The sequence below is a fragment of the Strongylocentrotus purpuratus genome, unplaced genomic scaffold (genome assembly GCF_000002235.5).
Source record: "Strongylocentrotus purpuratus isolate Spur 01 unplaced genomic scaffold, Spur_5.0 spur5_scaffold_21, whole genome shotgun sequence".
Taxonomy (NCBI): domain Eukaryota; kingdom Metazoa; phylum Echinodermata; class Echinoidea; order Camarodonta; family Strongylocentrotidae; genus Strongylocentrotus; species Strongylocentrotus purpuratus.
This window is the reverse complement of record NW_022145607.1, coordinates 35,223,956-35,250,197: the sequence shown is the minus strand read 5'-3', so window position 1 is coordinate 35,250,197 and position 26,242 is coordinate 35,223,956. Positions and strand designations below refer to the sequence as shown.

Below are 26,242 nucleotides of genomic sequence, written 5' to 3'. Positions count from 1 at the left end.
CACACACATTCTTATATGCTAGATGATCAACCTTTCTGGTCGATTCCACACCGTTTCTTTCACATTGCAATCGCATGACCAGAACTCAACTTTATCTTTAAAGTTTGATTGAAGTATAGCACATGGAACCCCTTGCATTGAGAGCATAACAGGTTTTGGTCATTCGTCCACGTTAACACATCATTGGGTCCTGTGCAAGAATGATTAACTTTCCTTTGCATCTTACACATTGATCAGCAAAATCATCTCACTTGTGAAGAAGAAAATAAGTTTTACAATGGTTGGTATGCTTGCTTTACCCGACTGCTAAGAAAGCATGCGTATGCTTGTAAGCAACCAACATGGGGACTGAAATCTAACAGAATTTCTTTTAAAATAAACAGTTCAGAATGTTTGGACTTGTAATACATCCATGCAATATTTGAGTTTTAAAGGAGGATAATTCATGAATACAAATATTTAAGTAATTTCATGAAATGCTACATGACGTTGCTCAATTCCATAAATTTATAAAGTATCAATTTATTTTAGGACAATTTATACCAGGTATGTAGATTAAAAATTACTGACATATCACAAAAACACATCGATGGAAAAATGATGTCTTTAATCCCTCGAGAGATCTTAATATTCTTTGAGAAAACCTGACGAGATGCAAACAAAAACACCTTGTGTTTTTATGAACCCACCTCACACTATTTCAGTGTCTACAATGAAGAGGTAAGTCAGTCACTTGGCAATAACACAGATGAACAGTGCATATAGGTGAAATATGAAATAGTTGAATCATTGGCACTTTTTGCACGGACAAGAAAAGTTCAAGATTCTTCTGGGTTCTCTTCCGCTTCCGATTGTCCAGCTTCAGGTTTGCTTTGCTCGCTTTCCACTTGGGCAGTTTCAGTAGGGGCAGGTTCGGCCGCAGCCTGGGGCATGTCTGGTGATGCTGGCATGTCTGGTGAAGCTGGCATGCCAAGGTCTGGTGGAGGGGCTTGTTCATGAACTGGAGATTCTGGGTATGGTCTAGCTGGTTCAGGCTTAGTACTGTCATCAACAGGCTCCTGAGGCATGTCAGCAACACCAGGAACATCACCAGGAGCTCCTCCTAAGTCTTCCATTGGTTCTTCTGGTGATGGAACCGATGGAGGAATGGCTGCAGAGGACATTTCCGGATAAGCTGGCTCGGTATCTTCGGTTGGTTTGTCAGGTTCGTAGCTGTCTTCTTCTTCGAAGGATGGTTGTCTCGGCTCTGCAGCCTCAAATGGCTGGGCGGGAAGCATGGCCTGTGGAGTATCAGATGGTTTCATGATAGCCTCCTGAGGAAGTCCTGGAGCAGAGGCAGAGGCATCTGGGACTGCTCCTTCAGCGCTGGTGCTTTGATCTGCTTCGGTGCTTTGAGGAGGTGGCTCTTTACCAGGGGGTTTCCATTCTGCTGAGTCTCCAGGAGGGGCTTCTCGTCCACTATCCCTCTCCCTGTTCCTGTCTCTGCGATAATCTCTTTCTCTATCGCCTCGGTCACGCCAATCCCTATTGCTTTCGCGGTCTCTATCTCTATCCCGCCCTCTGTCGCGATCACGATTGCGGTCTCTCTCACGATCTTGCCAACCACGGTCCCTCTCTTTTTCTTTGTCAGAATCACGATCATGCCGTGAATAACGATCATCTCTATCGCGGGTAAATCTATCATCCCGATCCCCACGATCTCTTCTCCAGTCCCTTCCTTGGTGATCCCCTTCATCGGGGCGACGGAATTCCCTATCTCGTGGTCCCTCGTTCATCCTCATGTCAACATCTCTGCCAAACCCTGCACCAGACGAGCCTTCTCTTCCACCTTGGTCATTATTGCCTCTGTTCCTGTTTCTCCATTCTGGTTGGTTTCCGTCTTGCCAGCGGCTTGGGAATTTATTGCCTTCATCTGGTGTAGCATTACTCCATCTACTAGGTGCCCCACTCTGTCTTCTTAGATCTTCTTCTCTTCTATTTTGTCCTTCAGGCTTGTCAGGTAATAGAGGTGGTACATTTTGTCCCGGCCTCTTGGGTGGGTCATTCATGTCAGGAGGCATTCCTTGATTCGATGGTGGCATTCCTTTGTTTGATGGTGGCATTCCTTGATTTGGTTGTGGCATTCCTTGATTGGTAGGAGGCAAACCTTGATTTGGGGGAGGCATACCTTGTGGGCGCATCATACCTGGAAGGGGTCCTCGGGGATTCCCCATCCCCGGAGGTGGCATACGCATTCCACTGTTTGGAGGGTACTGGACTCCTCCAGATGGACCAGCCATTCTTACATTCTGCATAGGTGGACCTACACGGATCTGCATACCCGGGGGGATTCCTCGGTGCATCATTTGCTGCCCAAGGATCGGACGCAACATACGTAGTGCAGGACCAGCAAATCTATTGACATCTCCAAACTCTGGCCTCATTGGTCTTGCTTGCATTCCAGGTCCGGGAAGTCGGAATCTTTGCATACCTGCCATATCTGGTCTCAAACCAGGTCGATCCCCAAACATCATCTGCAACTTGTCAAGGCCAACTTCCTGATCATCAGACTTCTCACCAGTTCCTCTATCAGAGTTTCCTCGAACTGCTCCACGATTTCCAAGCCCTTGCCTATCTGGCATTCCAGGTCGAGGACCCATACTCCCTCCCATTTCCGGCAAATTGGGTTTGTCTTGCCTATCTGGTTGTCCAACTGCTGAGGCATCTTTAGGTTCAGCTCCTAATTGTTGGTTATCTCCCTGGCCAGAGTTTGGTAGTGCAGCAAGACCAACCGGTCTCATTCCTCTAATACCAGGTACAAGAAAAGGCCTAGGAGGTGCCCCTAATCCTGGTCGCATCTGGACAGGTTGCGGTCTTGCATTCTTCAAGATGCCATGCAACTTTGGAGGTTCAGACTTCACAGCAGTAGCCTCTGAAACTGTCTTCTGAATTGCTTCCAATGCCTGTGGGGTAAGACCAAGTAGATTTGCATTATTCAGCAAGGACTGGATAGGACGAATTGAATTCGCTACCGAAGCTGCTGTGATAGACGCCGCCGAAGGCATAGGTTGGAACATGGTTGTTCTGGGTGGAGGCATCCTTTGTCCTGGCATCATCCCTGGGTTCATAATCAAACCCTGTTGCACTAAACCTGGTAGGTTGAAACGAGGTCTTATACCACCCGTCATGACGAACGAAGGTTGCGATGTAACCATTGAGCCTGTTAATCCTGCCATGCTAATATTTGCAGGTGTAGCATCTTCTCTTGGTTCCATCTTGGGCTCTGCCACTCCAGGAGATATGCCTGGTGGTGGTTTCTGTGCTTCTTGAGGCACTGCTCCAACCGCCGTTGCTTGACTGACATTCGGAATCGAAGGCTGCATGGCTGGTGGTATTCCAGATGGATGCATCATTCTTGCAGGAGGAGGCACACCCATTGGTGGTGGCTGTCCTGGAACAAAACCTGGAGGGAACCTGTAACCTTGAGTGGCCAATTGACCGAATCCAACAAACGGTGGGAAGACACCACCAGGCATGACAGGCATGCGCACCATGTGGGGTGCAGGAACAGCTGCTGGAGCGGCGACAGTCGAGGCTACCTGCGGCTGGGTCCCCATGGGTGGCATCAGTGATGGTATGGGTGCCATGGCAGATACCTGGCTGCCTGCTGGAAGGACACCTGGTGCGACAGAGATGGAAGGCTGGCCTGGCATCATTACGGGCATGCCTGGTAGAGGAGGGGCAGGGACAGCGGCTACTGCAGCCATAGGAGGCAGTGGGGCAGGTGCTACGGTGGTGGCAGCAGCAGCAGCCGCACTGGCGGAAGCTGCTGCCTCTTCTGCTGCCTTCAGAGCTGCTGCATGTGCCACTTTGGCTGAAACAAAAACAAAAAAACAACATTTAAAAATTTGTCTACAAAATAATCTCCTTTCAGTACTGAGAAATACTCCTGGACTACCTAGATATACCCATCTCTAATTGCTCAGCAAATGTTTGTTAGCACAAGTGTGTCAGATTTTAAACTTGTTATAGTTGTTGTGCTGAAGTAAAATACTTTTACTGTTAACAAATTGGATGAAGTAGACACTGAACTGTTATCATAGTAAAATTTATTAAATTAAATTATTAAATTGGATATCTTCTTGCTTTGTATTTGAGAATATTCAAGTATAAACAAGTACCGTATTTGCCGGTGTAAAGGCCGCACCCCCGCATAGGCCGCACCCCCGATTTTGACATTAAAAAAAAAAAAAAAAAAAAAGTTTTTTTGTTGTGTTGTTGTTTTGTTGTTTTGCTGCCGAAAACCCACGCGTGGAAGGACCTTCATTTAACATCGAGGTGCAGTTAAAGGCGCTGATTTGCGCTTGTAAACTTGTCACAAATAATAGTAACAATGTCGTTTTTAGAAGAATGTGTAAGATCATTAATGTGAATTAAAAACAATAAAGTACCTATGGTACCAGTGGTGTACCTTGTGGTACACCATTTGTTATAGAAAAAAATTTGAGGAACTATTATTATAAACTACATATTGAGAGCTATTAGAAAGATTGCTTTCAAACCAAGATGACAGTCAAATTTTAGTGTTGTTGTAGTTTCCGAGTGGTGAGTCAACACACTGATTACTGAGCTGGGAGACATTGCCAGGCATAGCGCCATAAATCGAAACTAAAAAAAAAAAAAAAAAAAAAAAAAAAAAAAAACTTTTTTTACTCTTTCGCCGCATAGGCCGCACCCCGACTTTTTGATATTTTCTCTTCCAAAAATACTGCGGCCTATACGCCGGCAAATACGGTAACCAAATGTTTGGGCCCTCATGGTACACAGTGAAACTATGTAAGGTAACTAGTTTGCAAAAAAACATCCCACATTTAGATTAGGGATAGAGCAACGTCAATCTGGCGCTGCTCAGTGGCTGCCGGGCTCACGATCAATTGGGCAAAAAGAATTTCCATTTATTTGGAGTGGACTTTAACAAATTATTATTATTATTATTATTAGAGAACACCATCCTAATCTAACCTTCTTTGACTTCTGGAGGCATGGTCTCTTCATCGATCATGGCTCCTTGGGCAATGACCTCGTAGTTACCACTGGACGGCAGCTCGTCCCAAGGGATGTAACTAACACCCTTCTCCACGTCCCAGTATTCCTTGTAGTTAGCATCCTTCATTCCCTTACCAAGGGCCCAGGCAACCTGTATTATCAAACCAATCAAGCTTAGAGTTAGGCAATATTCAATTAACCTGAATAAGGTAAATTGAGCTGGAGTTAAGCAAAATTATAGCAACCTAAGCAGCATCCCTAATATCCATGGTGATAGACCCCGGGGCAGACCAGCCAAGAAATGGTTAAACTGTGTAAAGGTCGTTTGTGCTACTAGATGTCTGGGACCCCTCACAGAAACGACCAGAACGTCACAAGATAGGAAGATCTGGCTTGATGTCATGAAGCAGAAGCCATCACACATCTCCCAGATGGTGCGGAAGGCTTAGGTCAAGATAGGTCAAATAGCATCCCATGAAACCGTCATAAATACCAGTTTCCCAACGTCCCATTGAGGCACATGTTGATAGTACATCATGCCTTTTAATATGATATCTGCGAACTTGAAACATGATGCTTTCTTGAGATGCTGCCCTGCATTATAAGACCAAATGACCTAGACTTGTACAATATTCAGAAAGCTTGCACCTGAGACTAATCATGGTAGAGTTAGGCAATAATCAAATGTCAATGTACCTTGATGTTATCTCTTGTTTGGTTTTAATATTTTTTCTCTTGTTTGGTTTAAATAATTTTTCAACACTTTTCGGCCCCATTTCATAAAATTTGCAATGAATGCTATCTCTCACAATTATGAAACAAGTTTGCTAATTCTGCTTCACTGATTGTTGTCTATTTATTTACTTGTTTGTTGTTCGGTCCATACACTCAAATTAATAACATTTGAGCTGGATCCAACTGTTTTCCATTACAATTCTCAACCACAGGACTGCAGGCTTACACTCACCTTCAAGTTATTGCCATGAAGTCTCACATCTTTGATTTTCTTGAGAGTTTTGTGTGCCTCTTGTCTCTTTGCCATGCACACGTAGGCACATCCTCTAGTCCCAATGATCTGTGTACCAAAAGTAAAAGACTTTTTATTTACGGCTAAAAGTGATATTAACATGTTATACAATAAGTTTTATATCAGGACAGGAAGATAAAGGGGATGAATAACCATTACATAATTTGTATAACTTTAGAAGACATAGAATCATGTCCCTTGCTCTTCCGAAACTCTAAGTAAGAACCAATCTTTTATGAATAAGCCATTTCTGCGCAAGGGCAGAGAAATGTACATTGTACATTTTAAAACGCTCTGAGACTGATTGTGGATATGTGCTCATAAAAGATATGCAATTGTCATTCATTCATTCATGCACCTATGGGACATTCAATGATACATGGGTGGAGCAGAGATGCCAACCTTTTGACACAAAAAAACAGTACCGTATCCTAAAAAATCAGATTTTCATGAAAGCTCGACACTACCACTGGCTCGTCGGCCCCAGGCCAGTAAAATTTCAGAAAAATGTTTGCTCTTTCATTAAAATTTAATGAGAAAATTGTAAAGCAAAGTTTTTGTATCTCTACAGGCAGGTCTCCAAACAAACTTATTTCTTTGGATCAATTTTTGAGTCTATATCCATCTATTTGAGTCCTATGTATACATTTTGAAATTTGGGGGTCTGAAAATAGATTGTCACAGGTGCCTGTTAGTGTCAAATCCTGCTATAGGAGAAAGTCATACGATGATCAGGGGTGATAGTGAGCACTAAACCAACTTTCCTCAGCCACCCGCCCTGGAGTAAAAAAAAAAAAAGGATTTAAAAAAAATGGCATCGAACAAAATTCCCTTCCTTTTGAGTAAGAAAATTAAAGAAAAATAATTGGGAAAAATCGGGGGAAAATCTGGAAAATACGGGATGGGGGAATAAAAACAAAACAAAACCACAAAAAAATCGGGGAACCGATTTAAATCGGTAATTATCAGGCCTGGATGGTAGAAACTAATGAGCTACCTCAACTGAGATGATCTCTCCATATTCTGCAATAAGTGTTCTGATGTCCGACTCAGCAATGCTCTTGGCCAGTCGACCTAACCACAACGTTGTACTGCACACTGTTAAAACAAGATACAAAATATAAAACATTGGAGGACTACAGTATTATCACATGAGGAGGAACGTTAACAGAACGTAAAATGGAGGTCTTGTGTGTACTGAGCCACACCCTATGCACGTTATTATGCTACACTTTTTATGAAGAGCAGGGTGTAAACCCAGGCCCATATTCATAAAACCTTATGGAGCTAGTTAACAACTAGGCTGAAACTGCCTAATTATAAACTATGAAGTCCCCCCCCCCCCCCCTGTTATCCTTTTCTTTTTCCTAAGATGATCTCTCACTTCTCTCTCTCTCAAGTTGTTCTCATTTTCAGTTTTTTTTTTTCTCTCTTTCTCTTTCTTGCTTTTTTTTTTCTTTTTTTTCTTTTCGTCTGTCCCATTCATTCCTTTATTTTTCTTCATAAGAGCTCTAGTGATGTCATATAAGTTTTAAATGTTACTCAAAATTTTGAATTAAAATTCCAAATTCAGTTTAAAAGTTGCTGAAGAATATTAATGAATAATAAGCTTAGAGGTAAACACAACTGCTACAGGAATTGTAATAAATCAATTCTCAGCATTTTTCTTCTCACCACTAAGATGTTTATCCTTCATGGATGGAAGACCCTTCTTTTCTCTTTCCTTCTGTCTCTCCCTCTGGCGTTCCTCCTCTTCTTTCTCCTTCTTTCGTTCCTCTCGTTCCCTCTCCTTATCCCTCTCTTTGTCCCGATGTCTGTCGCTATGTCTGTCACTATCCCTGTCCCTGTCGCGGTCTCGGTCACGGTCCTTGCGGTCACGAGAGCGCGATCTTCGCTTGCGGGACCGACTCCTGGAGCGGGATCGTCGTTTCCGCTTTGATCTGGACTTGGACCTGGACCGGGAGGTAGACCTGGATCTTGAGCGTGACCTGCTTCGTGAACGCCTGCTCTTCTTTGGAGTATGTGATCTAAAGAAGATACATCAATTATTTATCAAGGCATCAAATCTACTTTTCTGAAAACAATGTCATCATAATTGTCATGTTTGTAGTAAGTGTTAGCTCTGTGCATTTTGAGTTTGTTATGACAATTATCATCTTTTTCCCCAACATAAAAGATCGCATCTTTCTCAGATTACGGCCCCAGAACAACACCCATGTCCATCTTTCAAGTACAAAGAGATAATAGTGACATCAGTATATCCGCATGACACAAATACACCTGTTTTATGAAGTTGGTTGTAACCATACAACTCGGAGGGAAGTGTCCAGGGTCCACCCTGCTAGGGTATAGGTTAAACGTATAATTAACTGCTTAAAAACATTGCTAATATATTGCATGTAAAATGTCTTGAAGAAAACAAACCAAACCAACGGATTTCACGGCCATTCGACTAAGGTAATGTTTTTGTTCAGTTTGTTGTCAATCTTGTGATAAAAATAATAATAATACTCAGTTTTTATACAGCGCTTATTGCAATCGCTAAGCGCTTCCAAACTTGGAGATTATTACCCCGGCTTTACCTGAGCTGCCATTACAGCGCTCTAGCATTTCAAAGAATTAATTCCTGCCAGGTACCCATTTACATCACCTGGGTTGAGTGTGGCAAATGTAAATCAATGTCTTGCCAAGGGACATTAGTGCCGCAGCAGGTCTCGAACCGCGAACCTTGTGATCGACAGTCAGGGGACTTAACCACTCGACCATGGCACCTCTTTTTGGTGTAACTAAGGGCGCGTTCATGCTTGATTTTGACGGCCAGAATCAGGCATCTGTTACGCGTTTAGTTTAAAACACGGTTGCGTCTTAGCTTACTTTTGTAGAATCACCGAAAAACAGCGATCACGATCGCCGATCGTAAACTCACAAAAAGATGCGTTTACAATTTGTAAACGCGTTTAAATGCGGTCAACGCTCTGACCTCTAGTTGGTCTACGTAGCATGCACAGTGAAGGTTTGTGAATCCAGCTGGAAGACCAATTAAGACCGCACAAGGAGAATTGCCTGGATGAGCCAGAGAAGTAAGCATGAACAGTGCACCGTGGAACTGCGATCACGATGAGCGTTTACGATGAGCGTTTCAGATCGCTCATTCTACCTTCAAAATCAAGCATGAACGCGCCCTAACTGAGCTATAAGCCTACCTGCTCCTGTCTCTCCTAGATCTCTTAGCTGAGGAGGAGGATGACTCCTCCTGCCTGTACTCTTCCACCTCCTCAGACTGGTAGTATTCCCCTCTACCATCCGCTTCCTCTTGCCCATGCTCTGCCTCTATCTCCCCTGGCTCCGGAGCTGCAATGATGTTATCCTGGTAAACATAATAATAATAAAAATAATAATAAAAAGGTTGCTTGTAAAGCGCTAACAACTGAAGTCTCTAAGCACTATAACAAACAAAATAGACTGATAAACAAATACATATTAAACAAAACAAAAAAGTGCAAATAAACCTACAAATAACAATACATATGAAATACACATAGATGGTTAACAGAGTAATTTAACCATCAAAAGCAATTTAGAATAAAAGTGTCTTGAGACAAGTTTTGAATTGGAAAACGGTTAGACAGTTTGCCATTTTGGTATTTAAAATCATTTTTTGTAAGAACAGCGTTAAGCCAAAAGGAAAAATCAGTCTATCTAATGGATTGCGAAAAAGTAACCAGTGACCATGCCCTTTTTTGGCCCCATGTTTTTTTTGGTGAAAGTGTAAATAAGTTAACGGGTGTTAAAATGTGAAAACGCTTAAACATTACCTTGCACATTGCATGAATGACAAATCTATGTTCTCTTTACTTGTAACCATTATGCAATTCGGAGGGGGGGGGGGTAAAACAACATTACAACATGAAACAAGAGCCACTTCATTATGATAAGTACGTAAATGTGAAGGGCACTATGCATATTTCATTTACTTTGCTTTGCCACTTCCATACCTGCCAACATTTGAAAATAAGAATTACAAATTTTTAGCACGGTATGTCTTCGAAAATGAGAATCGCACTTGCAGCGGCAGTGTAACTGGCAATACGCAGTTAATACATGGTAAATCTGTACCAAAGAGCAAGTACAAATTCGCTGCTCGATCATGCAGCCATTAAATGCACACAATATGTGAACTCTCAATCGCAGCACATGATAAAACAAGCTTTATTTGGCTTTAATTAGCACCAAAAAAAAAACTCAAAAAATATATACATTTTGAAAAATCAGAATATAACGGATTTCAGGTCCTAGAAATCCAGAAAAACAGAATATTCGAGATTATTTGTAAGAGTTGGCAGGTATGCAATTCATTTATTTATGTATTTCTTATGGAAGGGGGAAGGAGGGAGGAGGGAAGGGGGAGGAGGGAGGAGGGAAGGGGGAGGAGGGAGGAGGGAGGGGGCTGACGGTTTACAGTCTGTCTGAATGTTCCATACGGAAGCGTGCCTACCCCATCTGGTTGATAATGTTGCTGCTGAGGATCAGGGTATGCCGTCTGTGGCTTGACATTATCGTGGGACTCGGCCTGTTGCAGCTGATGGGTGAGGCGTTGAACTGCCTCCAAGCTAGCCTGAAGGCTGGGGATCCTGTGAAGGGTAAGCAAGACCAAATGTTCACATATGTCTTACAAATTACATGCTTTGCAAATGGTTAAAGACATCGTTTAACAATGTTATATCTGAGATGCACGGCCCTACATGTTATCAGTGACTGTGATATATGGTATAATATTGAAGCCCTAAAGAAATTGCGCTTCAAAATGATCATGAAGTGCCTCAAAAAAGTAAAAATCTTTGAGTGACCGGCTTTACTATACCCCTTTTCCCAATAGACTGTAGTGTTATAAAAACCGTTAGGAAAACGCACAATTTGATTTCTATTTCCAAACCTAAATATCTTGATAGTCAGACAGGTGATTGGCTTGTAAAAGTCATGGGGTTCCTGACTGACCTAAAGGTTTATAATTATCATTGCAGCATGAGCTAAATCAAGGAATTTTTTTTAAGGATCCAAGACAAAGTTACCGGATCTCTTTAATTAACTTACATGGTACTTGCTGAGGGAGTGCTATCTTTCTTGACAATCTGAACTTCATCTTCCTCATCTCCATAATCAAAGTCAAGTAAAGCCTGCAAAAAAAATATAGAAACCAATGAGAATGGACCATACACTGACATGTATGCTCACAAATGTGAATATACGGGGACATACAGATGTCAATATATGGGGACACATGTATGTCAATGGGACACACAGATGTCAATATATGGGGACACATATAGATGTCAATGTATGGGGACAATGTATGGGGACACTCAGATGTCAATGTATGGGGACACACAGATGTCAATATATGGGAACACACATATGTCAATGTATGGGGACACACATATATGTAAATATATGGGGACAAACAGACATAAATATATGGGGAGACACAGGTTACAATATACAGGGACACACAGACATAAATGTATGGGGACACACAGGCAGGTGTCAATATATGGAGAAAGTGTGTTATACTCTACTAGTTTTTCCTTCCATGAGGGATTGTTTTCATGAAATATTAAGGTAAAAAATTTGAGACCACACAAAATGAGCTGAAAATGCATGCACAAAAATGGATTGTATACAGTTTGACTTAAAATCAGCAACTCAAGAATAACTCATGAAAAAATCAGTGTCCATATCATCCACTATTTATTTTATTATGGGCTTATACAGTACATAATTGTCCATTTGTTCCAGTGACATTTACTCTGGTAAATAATTCGTTGAAGAAGGCTTGAAGTGGAATTGGGTTTCTGGCTAGGTTTACGGTATTAAAGAGTTTACATTAGGTTTAGTGCTGGGTCCATGGAGAAATATTACTGGAGCATTTCTTGTATGATTGTGTAAACTCATCAACTCTTACTACATACAATGTATAGTGTTAAGTCTGCTTGGTAATTACAATATTTATGATCTTAATTTGGCAGAAATCATCTATTTCAATCATTAATTCTATCTTTGAATATTGAATGTAAAATTCAGTGTTTTTGTAACAGTTCTGTGTTTCATCATTATCAGAACTCAAGGCTAGCTGTAACTTTGTCTAAGTATTGATCCTGTCATGTGTAATTCTACTGTATTCATGTTCGTGTGTACAGTGACTGTACTTCAACAATGATGTGTAATCGTCCATGACCTAGCATCGTTTATCCATCCATGAATGAACCTGCATTCAATCAGCAGATGTATTAGATTTATTGTATTATTACCAGCGCTCCTTTCTCTCCCCTTTCCTTTTCTTCTCTGCAAGTCACCCTTTTTTAATTATTTTTTATTGTTGTATTTAAGTTGAGGGTTGCGGGCATGTCAAGCTATTTCTTTAGCCCTCCTGCATCTAATGTATGTTAATTATGCATTCAATATATTTGTTTAATTTAGTTTATTATCTGTATAAAATTATATACACTTAAAATATTGTATCAAACCATATTATGTTCATGAAAATGTATGATGTAAAAAAGAAAAAAGATGCAGAAACCAATAAATCAAATCAAATCAAAATCAAACTTCTACAAGTCAGCAAGATACTGACCTTGTTAAACCCTGAGCTGGGTTTGGAGTTTGTATTGCTGGCCTGCGCTGGTGCGGCCTTTTCCACCTTGACCGCTGCGGCATCCCCAGCCCATGCTTGGTTGGTCAAGACATTGAGTTGGCTGGTCAAGGTCTGCATCTGACTGAGAAGGGACGTGTCAATGCCAGGAGTGGCCTTGGGCGCCTGGGACTGCTTCTGGAGCTGCTTCTGCAAGAGCTGGAGTTGCTCTATCTGCTGCTGTTGTTGTTGCTGTATGTGAAAATTAGGATAAGTTACATCAATAGACTAGTTCGTAGATACAATCTGGGCATGCAGGTCACTTATACAAAATTGTAAAATCTACTGAGACTGAGACTAATACTGGACACATGGTCACAAAAATTATGTAATCATTATTCATGCATGCACCTGCAATACATTTTTTCGAACACAGGTGGAAGTAATCCTTTTAAGAGGGCAAACAAAGAATCACCTCCATGACTTTAGCTGTGATTATTCCAAAAAGGCACAAAGTGGGATTTATCTATATTTGGGGTCATCTGAACCATGTGCTACTTACGAACTGGTCTATTGTGGTAGCCTACGATATGGAGAGAAAAAGGGGCATTTTACACGCTAAAGTGCCACCATGGCCAATCATCAATTGGATACGTTGAAATGGACAAGAGACAATATATAAGAGGCTGACTAGTAACACTTGGAGCCAATGAAATTCCTGGATTCCCACACGACTTGAGAGATGTTTCCTCAATGTCCCAGATCCTGCTACTGGTCTACAAGTCTCTCAACCACCCATGTCCCCCGTACATAGCTGACTGCATGGTTCGTCGTCCTCAAGTTCGAAATACCAGCTCATCATCATCTATCTGGCTCACTCAGTGTCTCTCTAAGAAATGTGCCGGTGAATTGTCTTTCCCATCGGTTGCCGCAAAACTGTGGAACCAGTTACCTAGTGCTGTGCAGAGGGCCTCATTTGTTGACCAGTTCAAGAAATTACTCAAGTTACATCTATTCTGCTAGAAAATACTTATTACCAGCCTACATATATTTGAATGATCTCTGAGAAGTGTCTAACTTTTGTTTGTAGTGGCCCAAATAATGTTGAGCGGTGTGTGCAGCACTTTGTAACCGCAAGGAAAAGGCGCTATATCAAATATCTATGGGATTGGATTGGAAGATAGTGGGGTAACCCAGAAAACAAGAAACATTCCTTCCTACCACTTGTTCTGCTGCTTCACTATGTTTGGAGAGCCATGAGCCTACATCTGCTGCGCCCTTCTCCTGTTTGACTGCTGCAGGCGCCATGGCAGCAGCAGCATTGACCGGGGCAGGGGCAGGGGCTGCTGTCTTTACTACATGTGCCACAGCTCCGCCTCCACTACCTGCAACAGGTAAAAAATTAAAGGCATCATTTAACAATGTTAAATCTGAGATGCATGGCCCTATGTGGTATCAGTGTCTGTGATATGGTGTTATATTGAAGCCCTGAAAAAATTGCGCTTCAAAATGATCATGCAGTGCCTCAAAAAAGTAAAAATCTTTGAGTGACCGGTTTTACCATACTCGTATTCCCCAATATACTGTAGTGTTATGAAAACCGTTAGGAAAATGCAAATATTTCCAATATAAATATCTTGATAATCAGACAGGTGATCGGCTTGTAAAATTGCAGCATGAGCTAAATCCAGGATTTTGTTTCAGAACCTGATACAAAGCTACCCAATCCCTTTAAACAATCATTTTGGCAAGTCCAAGGAAGTTAGGAATTTCAGGCCAGTTTCTCAAAACCATCATAAGCTCATGGACATCCCATAGATATGTGTGTTCATTCTATAACACATGATTCAATAGGATGTTCAAGAAGTTAGACTTATGATGGTCGAGAAACGGCCTCCCAGTGTCGTGTATGTTACAAAGCATTGTGGAGTTCTGTACATACATTGACAACAACTTCCCTTAACATTTGCATAGCTGCCAACATTTGGAATTTTCAATTAGTAACATTAAGGTAAAGCTGAATATCATGTGCGCAAAGCGCACATCTACATGTATGTAAGACCTGCCAACCTCTGGAGTTCAAAAACTGTATTTTTTTTTTATCCCAAAAGCTGTATTTTACTGACAAAAATTGTATCAAAAAATAAACATGGATCAATGCCTCTTACAGTTCCTACATACAGGAAGACATTTTTTTATGGATCATTGGTTAAATATGCATGATTTCGTCATAAATGGTGTGTTTGATGAATCAATGAACATCTCACTGGTTCTCACCTGGGTTTGCCATGTCTAGGAGGGGCTGAATGACATCTTCACCATAAACCACATTCTTCTGCCAAAGGTTGAGCACTCGAACAATCTTGGCGCGGTCATCTGTGGGACACTTGAACAGGTGCAGGAACGTGGCGTGGATGTTCTTTAGAAACCGAGGTGCAAAGACATCTTTCTCTGCTCCAAACTAAATGCAACAGTATGTATTTTAAAGTTGATTATTATGTTACTGATTTGCATTAGAAAATGACGACATTAAGAAATTCAAATTTAAAAAAATCTATTTTGATAAAACTAAGGTGTAATGAACCAAGGCCACAAAATAAATAAAAGAGTTTGTAAACTAGATGAGAAGAAGCTGATACAGTTAAGTATTTCTACAAGTAAGTTTACAAAGCAAAAATAAAAAATACAATCATTCTATCAATTAAGAAAAACATTCCCTGCATTTACGATTTCCCATTGCCAAAAGTAATATAGAGATGCTACTAGTTCCTGCAGATGACAGCACTAGTTTACATCCAAACTTGCACTTTTCTTGCCTCTGAAGAGTAATAACTATTTCATCTTCTTTGAGTCATACAAGGGGCAATTTTCTGTTTGCAATCTTTCACAACAATAGGAGAAATTATAAAATGGGTTCAAGAATGTAGCCAATGATAAGTGTCAAAATGGATCACGTGTGTGTGTATTAATTTTAGCCATAGGCGCATGGGGAGTGCATTTTGATGATAACAGTCTACAAAAAAGGTGCAACATAAAAGGCATAATGCACGCTACATGTAATTTAATGGATGTTAACGAGAAGTCGCACCATTCAATGCACAGCCACTGCTGCCGCGAACGTCTGTGTGTGCGCACGTTATTTGTTATGAAGGTTGCTGGGAGACATGTTATTGCACTGCTCAGACGCCCGATGCACTAATCATATTTATTGCGTGAAAAGCTGCTTGAGCAGCAGATGACCAACATGCGACCCTTCAACGCGCATCGCAATAAATCGCACGTGAAAGAGATTTGATAGTAGACAAATTTCATAAAACAAACAATACACAGGTTTTCCGTTTGTGACGTTATGGCAATTAGGGCTGCGACGTGTAGTCGATTGCTCGAGTACCCGCACGGTTGACAACTAATCGGGTACGATTTTTCGTACCCGAATATTCGACCGCAAAAACAAAAAAAAAAAAAAAAATATGTCCAGGCCGATGCTTACCCGTGCCTGGGTGAGCAGCGGCCGCTGGCATGGTGCCGTTGGTAAAAATGTTTCCCAACTCAAGCACTGTCAAACTCACCACTCAGAAATTGGGACCAAACGTCCGGATTTCTGTTTGGACTTGGAGGAAAATGGATTATTCTGCCATCTTTGGTTTTTAAAACATCATTGTTTACTGTTATTATTATTATTAAATTGGCCCCTTCAACTGCAACTCGAGGTAAAATTGCATGCGTTTTCGCCAACAGAACTGGGATACTGCTCCAGTGGTATGTATGGTGGTGGCAAAAAAAAAAAAAATTTAAATAAAAAATTTAAAAAATTCAAAAAAATTCAAAAAAATTATAAAAAAACATGGCGTCCAAATATTTGAGTATTCGCTTGTGAGCCTGGGAGTGTACTCGGGTACCTCATTACACTGTTGTGCACAGCCTTAATGGCAATGCAGCCCTATTCAGGTACTCACAATCACAATGGCACAAAATTCACTCAGCTACGCCTCATGAATTTTATTGCACCATAGTGAATACCCTTGTGCACTGCAATCGACCATAATGAACTCACACCTGTGTATTATTTATATATTACACATTGTTCAGACAAGGTGCACAGAACAATTCCCGGAACAAAAAACATGCTGAAATATTACTTGAAGAGATAAATTAACTTTCTGTAGTGCTTGAAAATCTGTCCTATCAAAAGTGAACTACATAATGTATCAAATTTAAGATTCTTTGGTTTTTTTGAATAACTAACCTGGTGTCTAGATTGCCGCACGATGGAATCAATGACATAGAGCCCTGGAACTTTGTATTCTGGTTTACACTGTAAGAGAGGAGAAAAGAAATATGACAATAAAGTTAATCTCTTTAATAAGATTAACAGTTGAAATATTACTGGTTACTTATCATTTGTAAGATCAACATAGCATTATTGCAAGTCTCCACACTAACTACTTTTTAATAAGGTTAGGATCTAACTTTCAAAATTTGTACAGTGTATTGTATGCATGAGCCCTATGCAATTTTTAAAAAATGTTGGGGTCCGGACTACAATTTTTGGCACCAAAAATGTTGAGCCCAAATTTATGTATCTGTTTACAGGATTCATAAACACATTCCTAGGTCAATAACGCAGCAGGTAATATTTTTGCAAATAGGAGATTATACAGGGCTCCATACTTTACATATCAAGACATACATGTCTGTTTATAAACATGTAGAAGCAACAGTAATCTCACAAATTTCGTGAAAAATACAGACTTCATTTTAAGGACTAATAGAAAAAGACTTCTAACCATGACTTCCAACTATCTGGATCAGATTGTCCGATTGACTTTAGAGTAATTGTCTTAGGACTAATATTTATTTGATTGCCTTTTAGGGTGCATGTATGTAGAGCTTTCTTGATTGAGTTTATTCAAATGGAATATAGGTGGAAGTGAAGCAGGAGAGAATATATCACTTCATTATAATTGGAGAAGTACAACATACCAAAGGTGATAGTGAGCACTAAAAAAAGAAGTTCCCCCCCCCCTCGAGTAAAAAAAAATAAAAAAGGATTCAAGGAAAAAAAATGGCATCTAACAACATTCCCCCCCCCCCCCCCTTTGAGTAAGAGAATTGGGAAAAAATAGGGGAAAATAGAGAAAATAAGGGGAAAATCCAAAAAATATCAGGAAACCGATTTAAATCAGGTAATTATCGGGCCTGAACATATTTGTTTCTCATACCGGTAATTACTTCAACTGTGAAATGTACATACCTTTTGTATAAACTTTTCTACACTCTGCACAACATGCTTGTAGAGTTTGATTGCTTTGATGGCAGACTTGGTCACAGAGGTCATCTTCGCCCTTGAGATTGGCGGCTTGACCTCGTACAAGCTGGACAGCTAGAAGGACAAAAAAGGGAAAATACATATCAGAAATTTTTAGACATACATGTAGATGTTTTGTGCCTTTCGAGGCATAATATCCTTCCCTTTCTTACATATTTCATGTTTGTTATAAAAGCTGTTGGTAGAGTAGGCTGGAGTTATTATGGGTTTTGCTGAACCCAGGTTTGATTTGAAAAATTCAGGCAGGGACCAGGTCCTTGGATGGGAATTTCCCCCACACCAGAAATTGTGTGCATGCAGCGGCGGGAGTTAAGATTAAAATGCTGAACTAATAATCTGACGGAAAAGACGGCTACTGTATTCAAATCATTTAAAAAATAACTTATCTGGGATACATAATTTTTCAGAAAAAAATGACATTATTCAGAGTGACAGCTACAAGTTTCTTTCATTTCTGATATCAAGGAATGTAAGGAGTCACGCTTCACACCTTCACGGTAGTGAGCATGTTCAGAAATGGAAGCCAAAAATAGTAATTGTGTGTGATAGTATCACACACAACTTGATAAATATCCATGATATCTCACAGAAATAACACCATTTGAGAAGCTACATGTATGCATGCACTCGATATCAAGTTCAGCTAGCCATCAGTTTGATTAAAGACACTGAGACTGTGGGTGCGTTTATTGACCAAATTTTTGGCTAGAATCAGGTTTCTCAGGCAAATTTAGAAGGTGATAAACGCAAAGCCTTTTTTAAAGGTCTTTAGATATGGGCATATCTAAAGACGCAAAAAGGTGTGTTTTGAATGTGACATACAGCCAGAATCACGTTTCTGAGAGATGATAAACGCAAAGCTGTTTTGAACCCCACATACAAATTGGACCACCCAGGTTAATTTCCGGTTCGGAGGCTAGCGCGCGCCATGTGTTGTGTACAAGCATGTGTATGTAGTTGACCTCCGAGAAACTGTCTGCTTCCTGGGTCAAACGGCGCAAAACAGCTGTGCGAACACAAGGCCTTTATTTTGAATCGTGAAGAGACGATAAACACGACATTCCGCAAATCACTTTCGTATAGTGGGGTTCGATAGTGGGGTATGATAGTGGGGTACGATATGTACATATCTAGTGGCAAGACCCAATAAACACACCCTGTATCACATGACCTAAGGCCTGCAAAATTGTTCCTCTCTGCTGCCATCTACACTTTACTGCAGGACAATGTTTCTCTCATTTAAAAAATGATGGCTAGGTGACATAGTTATCGTGTGCATGCGTACACTGCAGCTCATGAAATATCGTATTTTGAAGAAATATCATACTTTGAAGAGGCATTATGGATATGTATAGTATTTTTTGTCAAAGCAAAGTATTGTTTTACAGTAATTTTGTTGAGCTGTAGTACATGTACTAGTCTTTTAAAGTCTAAGGTGATATTTTTTGGTTTGTTTAATTGTTATTGATCCGATCAGTTCAGACTTTCGTCTGCATGCATGTACATGTATGCCAGGGTAGAGTTGTATTCATGCACATCAAGCATGACAGACTCCCAGCTTAAGCTTGGTCATAATATGTAGCGCACACCCACACTATCACCCAATTTTGCTAATTACTACCTTATTGTGTTTTTTGCAAGAATTTGACTTGCTATAGAAAGTAGATCAACAACTTTTAACCCTTTAAGTAAGGGCTTTGATCGGATCGGAAGATCGGAGCGATACCCTCGCCCTGTGATCGGTATCGGCAAAAATTATCGGGCAAACACAAATCGGCAGTTTTTTTTGTTTGTTTTTTAATGCTGAAAATTTCCAAGTTTTTGGCTATCAATTGCTTTAAAAAAATGCATAGCTGGGATTATTTTGTCATTTGGAGTTGTTGTAGACCATGTTTGTTGATATTTAGTGCCTTTTCATGACTTTGAAATTAATAATATTGGTCTAAGAGAAGAGGCAAAGCATGGGGGCAGCCATCTTGGATTATAATGTAGGCACTCAAATATCCCAGAGGCTTCGATCGAGTCACAAGAAAAGTAGTTTTTAGATGGATTTTTCCTGGAAGGGGGGGGGGGGGGCGGCTCACTGAGTTTATTTCAACGTGACTTTGGCGTCAATGGAGATGAATTTCCTGACAAGCATTAGAGATTGAAGTCCGAGAAAAATCATTTTATAGTTGGTCTACTTTTTATCATGGTATTATATTCCGGGTCATTGTCATATTTACCCTTGCACTAAATAATCTAAATTATCAATGTAATTCTATTGGTCTATGTTGGAATTTGTGAAATTAGTTATCCAATGTTATAAAGAAAACAAAATGAGAATGATCCTAGTTGTTTGGATTTTTTAAAGCTGTAATTATTTTCCTTATATTAAAAACAATATTGCAATATTGGTGGCGCTAGGTCGGGCCAATCAGGAACGAGTGGCGCGCAGCATAAAACGTATGACCATTCGGTACAATTGTCTGAAAATCAAGACTATTACTTTTGGGCTCTGTAGCCCTAAAGTTGATTTGACAACTAATAGTCGTTATTTTCCCACCTCGACATTTTCAAGCCCCACCTTTTTTAGGGAAGTTCTAAATTAGTATTATCTTTCAAATGCAGTTGGAATTGAACTTTTTCATTTTTTGGGCCTGCCAATGGGACATAGTACCTTTAATGCAACAACTAACACAAACAAAAGTCACAATGAAACGCTACTGACTGTGCATGAGTGGAGCAAATGGTGGATTCCTAATCCTAGCTGGGCTATCAACCCTCCAGCATTTGGAGGGAGTCTCACGCTCATTCTTCCGCCGTCCCACTGGCTCGTAGCGGGAGATCCCGCCACCACGCCCTTCCTCCCGCTCTCCCGCAATCTCCCAGTCCCAGTTTATGAAAAAACCTCCCGACAAACGTGTAAAATGAACCAGCGTACAGTATCGTACGCAATTCTTTTGGGCTCAACGGGAGGCGGGCGATGTGAGCACTTCAACAAAATGTTTACTCAACTACTACCCCCCCCCCCCCCCCCCCCCCGTAAAAAAATGCATAGGTCTAGATCTACGATCTCCCTTGAAGTTGAAGCAGTCCCCCAAAGTTGACCGAGTTCATTATGCAGTTTTTCACATTCACAATATTCATTAATCAATCATTTCCATCGACAACAGATTTAAGCAAAGAATTTTCAATAAGTCACTTGATTACTTAAAGAACTACTACGATCTAGCAATAGCTGCCCAGTACACGCATTGGCTGTTTGGTCTCATTCATTTAATTTCATGCAAACTCTCCCAAAGCCAAGCACAGCACAGCCAGCAGGCCAGTGCGTCTCAAGTGGGCGAGATTCAGCTTCAGCGAGGTACGGCCGCTCTTACAAAGACACACACGTACACACAGTCGAAATCCAATGCAAAGACAGTTTGATTTTGAGTTTGTCACGCCAGACATGATCGAGAAATCAATTGATAATGCACTCGAATTAGTTTTCTTACCTCATTATTGAAATGCTTTACGGCTTCCATCTTGACAGATTTATCCAATTCTAAAACTTTACAGCCATAACATACATAAAATCAAATTATTCCTTCTAATCATTGTTCGTGTTCAGACCGGCTTTTCACACATGTTCGTCCATTTTTGTTATCTGCTACATTATGGGTGATAAAAACAAATTCGACCCAAGGACAAAACGACCCACAAGTAAACTCGCTAACGTAAGTAGATTACTCGGTCTTCTCGATTTTTTCATCAAAGTCTGTCTTTTCTTTTTTTATTTTGTTCGTACCTTATGTTTTCTTTCTTACTTACTTTCTTCCTTTCTTCTTCTCTTTCTATTTTCCTTTCTTCCTTCCTTGTTTAATTTTTCTTTGATTTATTTTCGTTTCTTTCTCCTTCCTCTATTTCTTCTTCTACTTCTTCTTCTTCTTCTTCTTCTTCTTCTTCTTCTTCTTCTTCTTCTTCTTCTTCTTCTTCTTCTTCTTCTTCTTCTTCTCATTATTCTTATTGTTCTTATTATTCTTATTATTCTTATTATTCTTATTATTATTATTATTATTATTATTATTATTATTATTATTATTATTATTATTATTATTATTATTATTATTATTATTCCTCTTCTTCTTCTTCTTCGGCATACTTTTTTATCATTAATTGTTTTTAATTTACTATTTTTGAAAGAAGATAGGGCTATACTAGTTTTGCTATGGCATACCAAGATCATGCTTCTAAATTCGCTTTCATGGCATGTGAATTATATTGCTGTAGTTTAATCATAAACTAAAGAAAATCCCCAAAAGTCATGACGTTTTGAAATCTATTCATCGATTTATCTTCTATCTTGTCGGAAGAATGAATACCTGTCGAATATGAGTTTTTATTGTTAACCTATAGGCTCCTTTTCCTTCTTCTTGCCTGTTAGGAAACTCTCGACTATAACATCGTCGTTAAGGCGATTTTCTTCTCAATTTATTTCCTTATTTTCCCTTTCATTAAATTCTTTACTAGGTAGAGGTGTCGTTGTGTATAGTGAATACGTCACCGGACTGTGTATCACAATAATTATAGTTCGCGGTTCTGCCACGACACTAAAATAATATCCTTTCAGGCAAGACATCAATCATAAATATTTACCACTCTCCATCCGGGTGTATAATCATATGGGTACCTTGCAATATTGCTGTGGTAATTTAGTTTCAAGACCAGCAGGAAAACGCGGGAGTACTGCTGATGTGGCTAGCCTGAGTATGCAAATTATTGTTGTTATACTAACTATTTTATTTTATTTTATTTTATTTATATTTAATCTTCACTTTATCTACTCTTATATCCTAGCTATCATCTCCTCTCCTCTAGATTGACCTTCTCTATCTTCCTCTCTCCTCTTCCCCTCTCCTCTCCTCTCCTATATAGCCCTATCTTCGATCCTCTCTCCTTTTCTCCTCTCCTCTCCTCAGTCTCCTAGCTCGCGTCTCCTATATAGGCCTCCTCTATCTCCCAGAGGCGGCCCTCCCGGGGGGGGGGGGGGGCAGGGGGGGCACAGTGCCCCCACTTTTTCAGATACCCCAAAAGTGCCCCTTTTATTTTGTAAGAAGTGCCCCTTTTACATAGGAAAGGTGCCCCTTTTACTTTGACAAGTGCCCCTATTACTTAATTAAAGTGCCCCTTCCCCCTTTTCACCTCTGACGAGTGCCCTTTTTATTTTTGACATGTGCCCCTTTTCCTTCGACATGTTCCCATTTTCCTTTGCAATAAGTGTCCATTTTCCATTCTCATAAATCTTGAAATTATCTTGAATAAGTGCCCCTTTTAATCTCTAGTAAGTGCCTCTTTTCAGGTACGAGAAGTGCCCCTCTTCACTTTTAATAAGTGCCCCCTTCACCTCTGATAATTGCCCTATTCAAACTGAGAGGTGCTCCTTTTACTTTGACAACTTCCCCTTTTTTTCCTTTGTAAGAAGTGCCCCTTCTCCTTTTAATAACTACCCCTTGTTTAAACTCGGATAAGCACACCTTTCATTTTAACATGTGCCCCTCTTATTTTCTAATAAGTGCCCCTTTTCCTTATGATAAGTGCCCCCATTAAAAAGAGAGAGCTCCTTCCCCTTCTCATAACTGCCCCTTTTAACAATCTGAACGGTGCCCCCTTTTCATTCAACAAATGCACATTTTCCTTTATTATAAGTGCCCCTTTTAATATCTGGTCAGTGCCCCTTTTCAACTCTGATAATTCCCCTTTTAATAATGATACGTGCCCCTTTTCCTTTCTAATAATACCAATGTCTAAAAAATTGTATATTTTTGCCTTGAGATTTCCCATTGTAGGTGCCCTTTTTTCCAGAAAGTGCCCTTTTTGTTGGTGCCCCCCCCCCCCCCACTTTGGAAGTCGCTCGGCCACCCCTGCTATCTCCTCTCTCCTCTCCCCGGTCTCCTCTCTTCACATTTTCCCTCCTTCTGTTCTTTAATTGACTTACAATATACAACAAAATACTATAACTGCTTCAGCAGTCAAACAAACTCAATGCTATACGCACCTCTATCGTGGTCTCGTCATATATTTCGAAGTCTTACAGAAGTGGAAATAATTAAACAACAAATTATTTCAATCTGGACAGCAGAAATCCAGATTTACACCAAAATTGTTTAATTTTCAGGTTCTGGGTTTCTCTTTTACTTTTCTTCAAGGCTTTGTGATATACACCAGTAGCCAGAATCAATTACAAATTTATTGCTCATTAAAATAATCAATAATACACATGAATCGTTAAAGATAAACTTTAGTACTGGTAATGCGATTGCATTGTGAAAGATAAGGTGTGGAAAGGATCAGAAACAGTATGTAAGTATTGGTGTGCACTGCAAGGTTCTGGAGTCATCAAAATCATAATAAATTTGACCGAGTCTTGGTAAAGTAACAAGCACTCACATAGAAAGCTATATATGGGACAACACACATGGTGTCGGGGCTAGTACTACCTTGATTTCCTTGTCTTTCTATGCTCATTACTCAGCCAGTATACATTTTCTTCCAAAATTGTTTGGCACATGTCATTTATTTGTAATCTTGAACATTCAGTGTAAGTTTCGTTTGATTCTGTGAGAATCAATTTTTTTTTTTACCAGTACTGGAGTTTATCTTTAATGCATTAAAGAAGCCACAAATAATAAAACAGGCATTCAATCAATTTGTTTTGTTAATTTTATTTTCAATTAGTAAAGCAAGACATTCAGTATTTAAAAAAATGCTTAGTACAAATAACATGATAATTTCAGAAATTCGAACATAAAAAGAAAATTACAAGACATTATGACTCTTATTATTATAGCAACATTGATGGGAAATGAAATATGCTACTTTAATTTTATTAACTGAGCGCTAAATGGTATAAGCGTTATACCAAACAACAGAAAACGAAAACTAAATGGTATAAGCCCCCCCCCCCCCCCCAAAAAAAAAATAAAAAATAAAAAAAAATAAAAAAATCCAAGATCGGTTGAACTTTTTAGACCCCTCCCCGCGACGTTGATCAATGACATGTATGTGCCCCCCTCCCCCAAACATCAAACTCTGGCTACGGCCCTGCATATAATACAACGAGTTTAATTTTCTAGAGTATACAGAGTCAATAAACAATTATAGGCCATAATTCTAATGGTGACACAGGTTTAGCATATAGCATAAGCATTTGTTACGAATGAAATATAACAAGTCATGAAGATACAAATGCAATAACGATGGTGACTATAACTTAAAAAGATATATCAATATCTGTCTCCGAAGTATTCTGACTGCGTCGAGTCCAAAACAAAGCCCTTTTAGAATGAGCAAACCCTCTATAAACTGTGAGTTAGTCCATCTTGAGTCTTTGACCAAATAATACAAAATAATAAATAACATAAAGTACATCATAACTTTTACTCAGTAGTGGAGAGTGGGTCGTTCTGGCAGGAGTGATGTTGTGATTAAAAAGACCATGAACACCGGTGCGTCATGAACCTACCTGGAAGTTGTAAGGGTTTTGACAAAAGTGTGAAGTTTAAACTTCCTGTGTATTTCCTGTAAAGGCGTATATTTGATAAGTTATTGATGATAAGGAATGTTGCATGGTCTTATCATTACATAAAATCGACTTTTGTTAGGAAATGTGTCTCCCAACAAATTTGTTGAAATAAAGTAATAAACTTTTTATTTCAATTTAAACTATACTTATAATGAAATTCAATTAATTCGATTTAACAACTATAACAATTCTCTTCTATCATTAAAAAGTATAAATAGGCCTACACTAAATTATCAAATATTTTTAATTAATCGTGATTTTGCAATATATATGAGATGAAATCATTATACAACTATTTAATAGGCCCTATTAATTATGTTCAATTGAATTTATTATCGCACATAAATCAATCCGAACTGTAAATTTAGATTAGCAAGCAATGAACAAATAATTTTTGTTTTGGAACTAAAAGAACAAATATTATTCCACTAGTGAACCTAGAGTTAAAAACTGAATGTTTATGTAAATAATAAAGTATAATGTTGCTTATCAACGTTCTGTTATATAAAATGTAATTTTCATAATAATATCTGTAATGTTCTCTCGGTAAATGTGTTAACTTATTGTAGGCGTTCCCAAATCAAGCTATGCTTTCCGGGTTTTTGCCTCCTTCCGTATATCTGAATTATTTACTGTATACTCTTTGTTGAAAAAATTGTATATCATTTATATATACATTGTGTTTCATAT

General features: G+C 39.5%; 1 protein-coding gene across 1 annotated transcript; it reads right to left on the bottom strand.

The window, feature by feature from the left end:
* Positions 1-270: 270 nt before the first annotated feature.
* Positions 271-21,645, bottom strand: LOC578790 (SR-related and CTD-associated factor 4). The gene is made up of 14 exons (XM_030994607.1): positions 21,486-21,645; positions 17,932-18,060; positions 16,924-16,992; positions 14,955-15,138; positions 13,899-14,062; positions 12,681-12,929; positions 11,144-11,226; positions 10,548-10,683; positions 9,256-9,419; positions 7,727-8,079; positions 7,050-7,150; positions 5,993-6,100; positions 5,002-5,176; positions 271-3,853 (listed from the first exon to the last, which is right to left on the bottom strand). Exons 1-14 carry the CDS (start codon positions 21,513-21,515, stop codon positions 819-821), a joined length of 4,980 nt encoding a protein of 1,659 aa, XP_030850467.1. The 5' UTR covers positions 21,516-21,645; the 3' UTR covers positions 271-818.
* Positions 21,646-26,242: the final 4,597 nt, after the last annotated feature.